At 40.6% G+C, this 13,206-nt stretch overlaps 1 protein-coding gene across 15 annotated transcripts in view; it reads left to right on the top strand.

Moving 5' to 3' along the window:
* Positions 1 to 3,994: 3,994 nt before the first annotated feature.
* The window catches only part of MAP7D3 (MAP7 domain containing 3), a 46,392-nt gene continuing 37,180 nt past the window's right edge, over positions 3,995 to 13,206 (top strand). For 6 of the 15 annotated variants that reach the window (XM_072043024.1, XM_072043021.1, XM_072043020.1 and 3 more), the window contains exon 1: positions 3,999 to 4,218. In XM_072043024.1, the coding sequence (XP_071899125.1) occupies positions 4,113 to 4,218 (106 nt within the window). In that variant the 5' untranslated portion in view covers positions 3,999 to 4,112. Of the gene's footprint in view, positions 4,219 to 13,206 lie in introns of all 15 variants that reach the window. The other 9 variants (XM_038184002.2, XM_072043027.1, XM_027464990.3 and 6 more) reach the window with 6 other exon arrangements.

The raw sequence follows: 13,206 nt of genomic DNA, 5'->3' as shown, positions 1-13,206 counted from the left end.
TCCCTTCTTGTCTTTCTGCAGCTATATATTTCCGTCCAAATGTTTCATCTTGCACTGGTCCCTATTTCTCTTCATTTTCCATGGTTTATGAAATTTTTTCAAGATCATCTTTAATTCTAAGCTTCTCCCCTCTATATCGGCATTCCTTACAAATGCAATACAAATGCCTTTCTATTTATGCTGTTCTATTATTCTAGGTAACAAACATGAACAAAAGGCTTGATTCTGTATCTCTTATATTAAGCAATGTTGTCTGCTAACTTTACATACAAAGGATTATTCATACAGCTAAACAGAAGTGAACTTGAGCTAAGACTGAAAAATGCGGTCCTTAGAGTGCAGATGTATTAGTAACACAGACTGTTACAGGTACTTGTCCCAGCAGGAGAGTAATAAACAAGAATGTGCAGTTAAAGTCCATTTGGAAAGAATGTTCAATAGGTACAGCAGTTTTCATGCCACCAATTTTCTTCCTATCAATGACAGCAGTTACATTCACCACAGGAAACCCACTAAAATCTGCCACAATATATGCTTTATGATTCTGGATTTAGAACATTTTGGAATACTTTCTCCTGATCGTTTTTTTTTTTTTTTTAATCCTGTGCACAGATATATAGATAGATCTAATGTCCCTTGTTTCTAGTTTTAGCCCGTATTCATTGAGATTCTTACATAAATGAAGCCGAACACACATGGACATTTTACTGTTAGATACTTCAGTGATCAAAGCAGTTAGGATCTGCACGCCTACAGAAAATTTGGGGGCTGTTTTGAACTAGAATGTAAAACCTGTTATAACAGATCTCAAACTGAAGTCCAGTCAAGCACCACATCTAACGGTGTGTAACACTAGATAACTGGGGAAAAAGGGTAAGAAATAAGAAATGCGTGGGTGCCTCTTCTAATACCTTCCCCACATCTAACAACGGCCTAAGTATTTTCTGAGCTAGCATTTTTAGCATCTGGGTCATTGTATGCACAAGCTTCTATTTGGTTAATTTCAACTGCTATTATTTTGATTAATTTTGGTATTGTTTAAACTGAAATAGAGAGCATAAAACCCCTAGAACCACAAATTGCATACAGTGCCATAGCTCTACTGACATTCATCTCATAATGCCAATATGCACCAATCAATTATTTGACCTAAAATATTTTGGAAAGAACTGCCTGAAACTATCATGTGAAAACTAAAAGGACAAAAGAAATGATGGTAAAATTAAATTATTCACGTTTCCATGGGGACAATGGGAAAAAAAAATAAAAAAGAAAAAAAGAAAAAAAAAAAAAAAAGGACGGTCTTTAAAGGATTAGAATAAATCAGCTACTGCAATCAAATCTGCAAATGCAGCAAATCGAAAGATGATTGCCAGTGCTGCTGAAGCTATGCTAGGTCAAAATTTTAATGAAGTTCTTCTAAAAATGTATAAGCAGTAATTGCATGATTGAACTGAAAATCTGAGAAACAGGGTTAAACAGGAAATTAAGATGGAAGTTACAGTTATGATTGCTGAAACATTAGCTCAAACATTTCTAAGCTGCTCACTGAAGAAAAAGATATAATGCATTTTCCACATTGGGGCAGATTTTCTCAGATCAGTTGTTGTGTGTTTAAAGATGAAAGATAACGCGCATCAAGCAGTATGTATATGTAGGGAGATCAGGAAGGGACAATGCCCTACTTCTAACTCAAGAGCTCTTTTATCATTCATGAATTTGATGTGCTTGCCCTTTTAAACTGCCTCCACTGTCCCACCACAAACATACCAAGTGTGAAACACTCGGTTTATTGGCCTTACTATAACTTATACTCTGAAGCTTTGCACGTGCAGAGTATCAGACATTAAATTCCAAGGACTGAGGCCACTTGTATTCGTGTCTATTGAAATGGAAAGAACATAAAATAATATCTCACTGGAAAACTCATTTTAGCTGGCCATTCCATTTGTAAATGTTATCTTCAAGCAGAGGGATTTCTCCCATGACAGTTACCCTATTTTTCTCAGAGGAAAAAAAAAAAAATAGACATTTACCCATTTTATTGCACAGTATGTTAAACAAATTCTGTAACTTAAGGGACACACATGCAGCCTAATCAAAATTCAAAAGCACCCCAAACATTCACGAGCACCCTATGCAGATATGAAAAGTACAGCCTCAGAAAATGTCACTTATAGAACTTGCAAAAACATAAAAATTACATTTTTTTAGGTAGTCTGACCATTTTTTATACCATGACGACTGTAGTTCATGCTGTAGAGAATGAATATAAGCCATACTGGTGATATTTTACAATAGCTATTGAAAGAAATAGGGGGAAAGATGAGGATACAGAACAAGGAATCAAGACACCTCAGCTGTTTTATTTGCCTTACTGCTTTGTGCATGACATAAGTAGAGACTTTGATTTCAGTGACTCAGTTTTCCCACCTGTAAAATGAGGATAACATATCTACACGTCTCGCAGGGTAATGCTGCAATTTAATTTCACTGTGTGTATAAAGCTCATTTAGTTTGCTAAGTGGTAAATGTTATATAAATGCAAGGTATTATTATTACACATATTACAAACACAAATTTGGGAAATTTGGCACAGAATGTTTTGGTTTTATCTCCTTTAGCTGCCCTTTTGTTTTAAATAATAATCATCATTGGTATTCTATAACATTGAGAGGAAACAACAGACAAAGGATTCTCTGTACACACATGCTGAAGTGGGGGAAGCCAATATAACAAACAAGAAACAAAGAACAGGGCAAGTCTGTAGTCTGAAAAAGCAAGTTAAAATGGAGCCCTGCACTAAATTTTTGTAAGGTTCCTTTTTACTCTCTTGAAATACCACATGCATGATCTTACAGCTACTTTTTCCACATTCTTCCCATTTATGGGATAATGCTGTGGCCCTCTGGCAGGTAAACTTTCCATTTGTGATTTCAAAGGGAGCTTTCAGCATAAGGTCCAAAGAAACTAACCTTTAATAGAGCCACTGATGTTGTTTTATCCTTGCTCTTCCAAGAGCATAAACCTAGAGGCAATTCAAGAAGGAACCGCTCCAGAATTCATTGATAACCAAGGCAGCAAAGTAACAAGAGACAAATTCAAATTGTCATAGAACAATAATGTCTGGGAATTTCATGTATGTATGTATGTATTTATTTATTTATTTATTTTTGTGAAAGCCTTGACCACCTCACCCTTAACCCCATTCTTCTTTTGGAAATGTGTAGAGAAACAGTGGTGCTCGAAACACAGGACTCAATCCCCAGCACAATCGCAAGCCATTGTGCGCTGAGTTACAAATTGGGTGTAACCCAGCTCATGCATTTGTGGCTGCTTGCTTCGTTTGAATTCAATGAATCTGAATTTCCATGGGACTGATAAATCCCAGGACGTGCTTCACCTTTATATCTGGGGACAACCAAGTTTAGGGAATCAGCCACAGCATACAGCAGTGTCTGACAGCATCGGCAGCTACAGCCCCTACTAGCTCATCCAGTTGTGGAAGTCTTCTAGAGCTTCAAGCCCACTCGGCATTTGTCACAGCAAGGGCACTCCTCTAAACTATCTCAACTTCTCAGCCACCCAAGCTGAGACTAGAACTGGGTGCACCCCCTGAAAATTCACCTGCTTCTGCTTCCCCTGAGCCCCTCTACCAGACTACAGAGTGTTTGTAATGAGTCCTTATCCTGGACATCTGGACATCTGGCCGAGTTTATTTCTTTGAGTGCTATTTGCGGGCAATTTATCACCACTAACAGCAGGAAAACTTTTGCAGTTGCTGCAGGGCCATGCAGGGCAGCGGGGTCCCCCCGGAGCGCGCCGGGGGTGAAGCACCAGGTCTGGCCCTGAGGGAAGCACTGGGGGCGGCCATTTCTCGCCGGGCCTCGCCGTCCATTTCGACTCGCTACGCCCCCGGCAGGGAAGCGCCGCCCTGCCCGAGCGGCCGGAGGTGCGAGGGGCCGGCGCCGGGCGGCGTGGCGGCTCGGTGAAGCCCTGCCCGGCCCGGCCCAGCCCCGCGGCGGCGCTGCCGGGCGGTGCGGAGCCTGCGCACTGCGCTGTGGCGGCCCCCTCCTGCCCGGCCGGCGGAGCCGCGAGTCCCGGCGCTGAAGATGGCGGAGGGCGGCGGCGGTGGTGGTGGAGCGGCGGCGGCGCCCCCCCCCTCCTGCTCTTCCTCCTCCTCCTCCTCCTCCTTGAAGGGGCTGCGGGAGCAGATGGGTGAGAGCGGCCGGGAGGGGAAGGGCGGCTGCGGATGGGCTGGGGGAGGGTGAGGGCACGGGCAGCCGCCGCCACCGGGCTCCCCCCCCCGCCTCCAAGTCCCTTTCGGGGCCGGGGAGCGGAGCCTGGGGCCGCCGGGGCTTTGTGTCCGGGCTGCGCTCCCGGGGGCGGTCAGGCCTGCAGCCCCCGCAGGGGTTTGCTTTGGTCCCGGCGAGGCGCCCTGTGACTGCAGAGGGAAAGGGACAGGATGTGGCATCGCTTCCGAATCAAAGATTTGATAATAACTTTTTTTTTTTTAACTGGTGTCTTAAGAGACCCAAGGAAACTCTGCTTTACGTTTGTCCTCCAGCGCATTTATGTGCCTATTTGTGCAGAAGACCCCTGGTAATTTGCACTCTCTGCAATGTGTTGTGCACGCATGATGAGTGTCCCAAACATAATTTCATGGCACAGCTGCACACATCAGCTCCGTGGGTGAGCCATTGTAAAAGATAAATATTTTCTTAGCCCAGACTAAAAAAAAAAGTAAGGACACAGAATCATGGATTTTGATTTGATCTAAACTAACCTGGACTATGTACAAAAAAACTACTGCGGCAACCTACCACTTAATTGTTTTCAGTGCATCTGTGTAATTACATAAAGAAGAGCGCTGGCAAAAGGTCCTGAATGCTCAATTCATTTCTGGCAGTCTTTCTTCTTCACTGTGTTCTGTATCAGAAATATTTTTTTCTCTCTTTTGAAATTAAGACAATCTAATGTTTGAGAAAGATAACAGCCTGCCAAAAGATAGCACCTCTCACCTGCACAGGCCATGTCTATTTGATCCTTATCCTCACTGCTAGAACTGCAGAATTTCCTTTTGCGCATTGGATGCTCTTATACTGTAGATCCTACATTTTTCTCTGGCAGAGGGCACCCATGTTTGCTGACAGCTGTCATGGCCTAGATTTAGTCCCAAAAAAAGAGGTGAAATGTTCTGTGAACCAGTCAGCTTCTTCTCTCTAACTACACACATGTTCTAATGTGCACATTGTGTTGAAAAAAAAAAAACACCCTCACTAGATCCTAGAAAGGATAGACCTTGAGGTTTTTTTCCCGAGGCGACAGAAGTCACTGAACCAGAATCTAAACTTCAGTTTATATAGAAGGGATTTCTACCACTTACGTGTTGGAAGATGAGCTCATTGCTAATCTGAACTGAAGCAATGCTGTCTGTGAGTGTACAGTTCTGTTCCTAACTTCTCCTTCGCTATCTGGAGAAAGCAAATAATGTTTAGAAATCATCCTCACAATCCAGTGTTTTAACAATGGAATTTGTGAGATAATTGCCACTGTATTTGCTGCTGTTTGGCAGAGTTGTGAGCAGTAACTAAGTGATAGAGCAGCTGTTTGGGGAAGATCTGTTTAAAAAAAAAAAAAAAAGCATGAGGAACCTTGTTCTGTCCCACGCTGCTGTTTGTCAGGTTTGGAGATGTGGGGAGAAGGACATAACATTTTGCTTCTGTAAGGTCAGATGGCTGAGCAGGGACCTTCTCAATTCCAAAATACCTGCTAGCCAGAATTCTAACACCCAGCCTCTGCTGGGCTGTGGACAATTACGTACTTTGCTGTCTTAATCTGCAGATCAAACATCTCTGCAAACAAATACAGTGCTGCAAGTACATTCAGTCCTTTGCCTTTGAACTTCTGGTTGGGAATCTCATGTTTAAGGCCAATAAATATAAGCGGGCAGCATCTTGCTGAGAAACTATGTCTCCTTCTGGTATATGTGTGTATATATATGTATGTGTATGTATACATGCATACCTATGTATATATACACATACACCTTTTGTGAAGTTATCTTTTGTGTAGGTTCCTTTTGTAGGTCTTTAGTACAAGATGCTGCCAGGTCCTTGTTCCCTGCCTCTGCTTTCTGCTACCAGCCTTTTGATACTGGTTTGATTTTCAGCTGATTGGTGCTGGTTAGTTACTTTAGTCCTTGAAAATGTAGAATCCCAGGGTGCCACTAACTTCCTTATCTATGTGGTAAGGTTAAAGAGAATCTTTTTCTTGCAATTCAAGCTGGTATTGAGATAAGGAAAAGGTGTTTCTTTTTCTTTGAGTATCAGTTGTAATTAAGAATCTGCGCGCCAAATCATGCTTGCTGTATCAATTCTACAACTCCTTTGCAGTATTTTTCTGCCCTTCACACCTGTCCAGTCTTATTTCCTTTAAGAAGGTGACAAAAAGCAGAATTTGCTTCTACAACTAAAAGCTATTGAACGTTGCAAGCAGCGATGCATGAACAGGCAACTTTCATTACATTTGAATTGTGATTATACACTATGAAACAGCAGCATGTAAATGGCAGATTGTTTCTCTGTTCTTGTGATCCACGCTGGCTGTTGTCACCCGTCAGGGACAAAGAAGATTTTTTGCTCAGATTCTAATACCGTAAGCACTGCTGAGGCTCATAAACACTGAAGAAGTGGGGGATAGTGAATTACTTCATAGGTTACCCAGTAAGTGAGGGGTTTTGAGTGGTATGGGTAAGCAGAATTTTTAAAATACATTTTTAAGCTGTTGTAGTCTGCATTTATTTTATTGTTTAACCTTCATTTTCACTGAAATACAAAGATCTCATCTTGTCTTTCGTAGCATCAGCGACAGGGGATGTGTCTTTACTTTTGCCAGAGCTTGGATACGCAGTTGCTAGGATTTCCAATTGTATTTTGAGTTATTGTAGTGAAGGTGCTTCAAAACATGCACTTTGTATATTAAAATGCTATATGTAAATTTTCTCTTCCAAGGCCTACACAGTCTTTTCGGGAAACCTGTTGCATGACATGGGGCAAAACTAAAGAGCCTTTTTTCTTTGGCCTTTTCGACAAATCTAGCTGCAGGCACAATTCCCATTGCCTACATGGCCAAGCCCAGTTTGGTCAGTTGTCTACTAAAGCAACAGCTCCAGTCAATCCAATTGTTTGTTCTGCTCTGGTTAAGTGACTGTCTGCCTTTGTCCGTTTTGCCTGGAATGCAGCTCCTGGTAACTTCTTTACCAAACACCTATATACAGAATTTACGTTAAAAGAAGTCTAAATGGGTAACTAATAGGGAAAATTAATTGTTCAAGCAAGTATTGAGGAACATGTGCAAATTTGTCTGGTCTCCAGGTAATAGACATCTAATAAAACGTGACTTTAGTGCACAAGTTCATAGCAACAGCTATGGAGGTACTAGAGTAATGATGTGTAGAGAAAACACTTTGGGACCCAGCAGCCTCATCAGACAACTGATGATTTGATCTCTGCACCAGAGCTTCTGGCTGGAAGAGAGGAAGAACTAACGTTCAAATTTGGCTCTTCAAAAGCCTTTCAGTTTTACAGAGTGGTTGCAACTAGAGGCGGTCTTCAGAATTTTTCTGGGAAACTGTAAGATGAAGAATCTGCCTTTGTTAAGTACCTGATAGCATGGAGGTGGTACAGTAAAAAGCATCTTCAGTATTCAGTTGTCTAAGTTGGTAGTGTTTGTACAGATGGCTCACGTGTTTTCCATTTGTGGAGCAAAGGCGGCCTGGTGACTGGGGCATTAAAGTGGCATTTGGAAGATCTGAGTTCAGCTTCTTGTGTTCTCAAACTCTTCATGGCTTTGGAGAAGGCCTTTAAGGTTCTCCTGTGCTTCATCTTATTATGCTTATACATAAAGCAAAAAGAAAAAAAAAAGTCTCAAAACTATATGCCTATACAACATATTTTGGGAAATTTCTTATTCACAATGTTCCATTTCCTGATTTCCTACTTGTTTTTTTAATGCATTAACATTACAAAAGATACATTTGTATTCCATGCTTCAACTGAGATGAAAGTATTGAACAAATAATGACTTGCAAGGATCACAGCTGTAATGGTGGAAGCCCAGAGATTCAGTCATTTTTACTGTCCTTAACTGTAGACATCCTTAAAACATGATTGGAATCAAGGACTGCTTTTTCTTTATACGCTTGTCTTTTAAAATAAGAAAATGGATAGCAATATTTAAATTACTGATATGTTGTTATTGATTCTCAGTTCTTAAAAGCAATAAGACAGTTAAGCAGAAAAGTGAGGAAAATGGAAGAAATATTCTGGGATAGTCATAGAAGTAGTGAATTCTGATATCTTTATGTAAACATGATTAAATAATCAAAGATACTAACAGCCCCATTGTGAAAGGACATCCTGACAAATAAAATTTTGAGCATGCAATTCTAATGACTTCTCTGAATATGACTTACCAGATGACTTGGGATGCTTTAAAAACAAACTAGGGACGACAAATTCCTGTCAACCACAAATGAATTGGAACCATTTAGCTTCTAATTATGCAGCTTACAACCAGGTAGTTCTTAATTGATGATATGCTTTTGATACGTTTGCACATGCCTGTCCAATAATTAAAACTTTTAGATGTAAATGATTAACTTGCTAGCAGTGTAGGATTCGTGGAAGAAGACCACATGGTGCTCGATGTGTTTTCATTTGAAGGAGAATCAGTAGCTGCCATGCCTAATGCCTCTGCAGTCCACAGAGCGTGGCTGTTCACAGCATACAAAAATGGACACAAGCATTTGCTCATGAGGAACGCTGCTCTAGATGCTTGACATTTGTTTTCTTTTAAATTATTTTCATTTTCTGGTCAGTTTTAAACTTCTGCCTTGCAGGTGAAGGAGCCCACAGTTATAGTTGCCTTTGACAAAAATCGTTACCATTGATAGTGTTCAGAATACCTCTTCCTTTCCTCTGTTTTCTGTCTTCATAATTCACAGGGGACTTCTAAAGTACTGTTTTATGAGTATTTAGCTGGCTCTTAATTCACTGACACCCTCTGCTGTTTAAATGCACCGACCCGAATCCTGGAAGGGAGAAAAGATACTGCTGTGGCTTTTGAATAGCCTTCTCTGAGCAAGAGGTTTAATGTTTTTTAGTGTTAAAATCCTCCCAAATCAGAGGGGGGTTGGCTCCAAGAATATAGAAATTCTATAGAGATCTTTATACTAAAAGAACATAAATGAATAAATGTGTTCTATGAAATTGGATGTTTACCCTCTTTTTAGTTTTCTCAAGATAATTGTGTAAAGAAACAGTTTGGTGGAACAACGCTGATCAATGATACGTAAGCTGAGTTCTGGACATTCAAAGCCTGGGCCAGCAGTCTCAAGGCCAGACCAGCAAGTGTCACCTTACATTCAGCTTTCTCTGAAAGGTTTTCTGTCACTAGGTAATGAATTAAGCAAAACCATAGTCTTTTGATTGTTCTCTCATGCCCTTTTATCCTGCTTGTTGGTTTTGAGTTTTGTTTTTGTTTTTTTCACCCATTGGTCATTTTTAACTTACCTTCCTTGTAGTGAAATGCCTCAGTACTTTTATTTTTTAATTGCTTAGGTTAAGCACACAGTTTTAAGAAAATTTACAGTTTAATTCCTTTTGCATTCTGTGCCACCACGTTCTCGCTATTGACCTGTCAGCATCTGACAGCACTGAGCTGGTGCATGCTGTATGTGAGTGCTGTATGGGTCTGGAGGTTGGTCTCTTGGAGGTAAATGCCAGCGTAGTTTCCCTTCTTCTGAAGCAGAGAGAGTGTTGGAATGGGTTCTTAAGCTGCTATAAGAAATTCATCAAGTGTAAAAGGCAAAAGCAGTAGTTTTCACTGCTTTCATGTAAAGGAGCTATTATCCTTTCATCTAAAGAAAGCTCGAAATTGTTTTCACAGGATTTGTCTCAAGTTAGTTGTGACTTGTAGTGCTAGGCGGTGTTCTAGCATTGTTTTGGCTGCGTGAATTAAACAATTGGCAGCCAGCAAATAAGAGGACAAAAGCATTTACAAGAAAATGCTTTGAGCAAGCAAAAGAAACCAAACTATTCAGGAAAGGGGGAAGTGGGGGATAAGAGAAGTTAGCTAATTTCCAGTGTTAAGGGTAGTGCAATATAAAAGAAAGAAATCATAAAATAGATGTGAAAGAGGAAAAGAGGACAGAATTTTGTCCTGAAGTTACTTTTCACAGTGGCTGTGCAGGTGTACGAAGAGGAGTCAGTTTAAGGCAACCTCCATAGCTGGGAGAATACACCAGGTTTGGCTGACGTCTGTCTTCCTTTTGCTGGCTTCTGGGCTGGAGAAGTATAGGAGGAACTCAACTGCTCTGTGCAGGTTCGCAGTGGGACTGCTCTGACAGCTGTTAAGCTAGTCAGCATGAGGGACAAAACACATTAAAAATAATTTTTGAATTTATTTAATATTTGAATTTTATTTGAATTATATTAAAAATATAAAAGTTTAAAGTTATTTTTATTTATTTCATTTATTTTTGAATTTATATGCAAAGTGTTAGTAAAGAAATAAAATTATCTGTACCAAAGAGTGAGTATAGATAATCTTCTGCACCATGTATAAAATGTCAACATTTTACCTTTTTGTTCCTTCTGTGGCTGTTAAACCTGTCTCATTCTGGCACATTTGCATACACCTATATATAAGCATATAACCTATGTCATGTAACACTTAAATTTCATAGTGAATCCACATAAAATGATGTAAGGGTATATTTATTATATAAATTACTTTTGTTTTAGGATGGTGTATCAGGATATTAGGATATTGAAATTTCCACAACGCAGTAATAGGTAAATATTGATTTCTGCTACACTTGTGGATGTCCACAAGAGATTTTCAGTCATAGTTTATTTCAGCAGCTTTAAAGTCATTATTTAATAGCTCTTTAAAAGAAATCACTCAGAGTGGATGAAAGCATTTTTTGTTTGTTTTGCAGTTTGCAGACGGAGTTTGTGGCTGCCAACCCACAGAAACTTTGTGCAGAAATATTCTCTTTATATCTAAAATGCAACTATAATGTGTTGGAGAATTTTATTGAGGCATTTTAGTGCCTTGCTCTTTCACTGAGAAACATAATGAGCATTCCAAACTTTCCAAATCTATGGCCTCCCTGTACCTGTGTCTAAGTAGGACTCTGCTTCTAGACAGCAAGGAAACAACAGCAATGCATGGCCATTTGCTAAGGAGTACAGCTGGGACTGTAAGCTTTGTGTATGCCTTATGGAGGAAGTGTCAGCTCTAAAGAGAGGTCATTGTGCAAATGAGCTTGGTAAGCACAATGCAATAAAGAGATTAATAACTAATACCACATAGAGCACAGAAGTGATCTGAGTTGCATTAAACCTTTGCAGAGAGTTGGGAATACGTGAGCTGGGGAAGCATCCTCTTTGGCGTGCCTTTTTGTACAAATCATATCAAAAGAGATTGGTGAAAGAGTACCTTCCTATTTAAAATTAAAAAGAAAAAAAAAAAGAAAAAAGGTGAGATCATGCTAAATGCAAAGCCTCTTCACTTTACTTTGGGAAGGTGAGGAAGAACTGTGGGGAAAAGAGAGTGGCAAAGGAGAAAATGAGGGATGCAGAAAGCCACTGAGTAATTGAGAATAGAGTACCTGCCATGACTCAGTTTCGTTTCTTTCAAGTGGTGAGTAGTAACATACCTTACTCGTAAAGAACCCCAAGCTGTGAAGCCTGGTCTCTTTTCCAGAAAAGCGGGGTGAATGTAGCTACTCAACCCTGTAGAAGTCCTCTGTGTACATGGTATAGGCAGCGCTCCTACCATCTCTGTGATGGCTTCTCAAAGAGTTGGTGACATCTCTTTGTCCTCTTTAAGCCTTGTGCTGGAAGTTGCTTTCCCCATTAAGTAGAGAGAAGCATAACTCTGGTCTGAGTGGTGCGAGCAAGGTTAAAGTAACAGAATATGAGAGAGAGTAGGAATTAGGGAGACTCTCCATAGGAGGCTGGTTCACAATAGGTATCGCTAGCTTTTGGACCAAGCATGGTACTCAGCTGATTCTGCTTGTGGACAATGGGATAGCTTCTCTGGCTAGAGAAAGTTTTTGCAGATGCCTGCCAATTCATTTAAGAACAAATTTTGATTTGGCCTGTGCTCTTACTACGTTCAGGTTTGGTTTAGATTGTGTGCTTCCCTTTGGGAAATGTGTACAGAGATCAACCCACAAATTAACTAACAATCTTCCTGGTGGCTTGCTGAGCATGCCCTAGGCTGAATGAAAAAGCATGTAACATCTTTTTGAGATTGCTTCAGCCATATCTTTGTAGATTTCCTAGTAAGAAATATATTTTTTTTAATTATGTGGATTTTTTTTGATGTTTCCAGTTCTTAATCTAAGTATGGATATTTTAAGGATAATTGCAAACTTACTTTCTTGCAAATATATCTCAAGTATTTGTTTGTAGAGCTGCTAATTTGTATACTATAAATGCTTGTGTCAAGCAGTTTTCCAGTGGGAGCAGTACTTCTGATGAGCTGAACAAATCATCCTAAGATGCCTTGAGCATTGGGAAGAAAACCAAATTGTAGTAGAGAATTAGGTGCAGAAATAGACTTAAACACCACAGGATAAATGCTGGGGGGGAGAAAGCACATAAAGGTAATAAAATAGATATCCCACGTAGGGAGTATGTCTAAAATGAAACGCTGCAAATAGAAACTAGAAAAAGGGTAGGACAACAGGAAGCTCTTCTGGCCTGCTGAAGCTGAGAGACGGCGTGCACTGTTTTCGGAAGATCTGCATGCTTCCCATCTGGTGAGTGCCCAGACAAAACAGGAGAACCATCTGCTTCCCAGCTGGTCCGTCAGAAGGTGCCTGCTGGGCGGCACGCGTGCCGCTGGTGGAGCCCGTCGGCCCCCGCAGCCTGAAGGTGGGACGTGAGGAGCACCAGGGAAAACAGAGAAAAGGGGGAAAGCAGGGAAAAGAGTGTGTAGGGAGGGGGCTGTTCCGTTCATCATTAAAAGCCTGGTTGTCCACGAGTTCGTGAGAGGGTGCGGTGCGTCCTGCTGCCCAGGAGTAATGCTGTAAAGACGGTATCCAGTTTTTCAAACCAACTAATGTATGGTCTTGCATCTGTTTATCTTAACCTGTGGTAATTAATAGGTGGAAATCAGCTTAAAGGA

The sequence above is a fragment of the Anas platyrhynchos genome, chromosome 10 (genome assembly GCF_047663525.1).
Source record: "Anas platyrhynchos isolate ZD024472 breed Pekin duck chromosome 10, IASCAAS_PekinDuck_T2T, whole genome shotgun sequence".
In the NCBI taxonomy this organism is placed as follows: Eukaryota; Metazoa; Chordata; class Aves; order Anseriformes; family Anatidae; genus Anas; species Anas platyrhynchos.
This window is presented reverse-complemented; position numbering and strand designations above follow the sequence as displayed.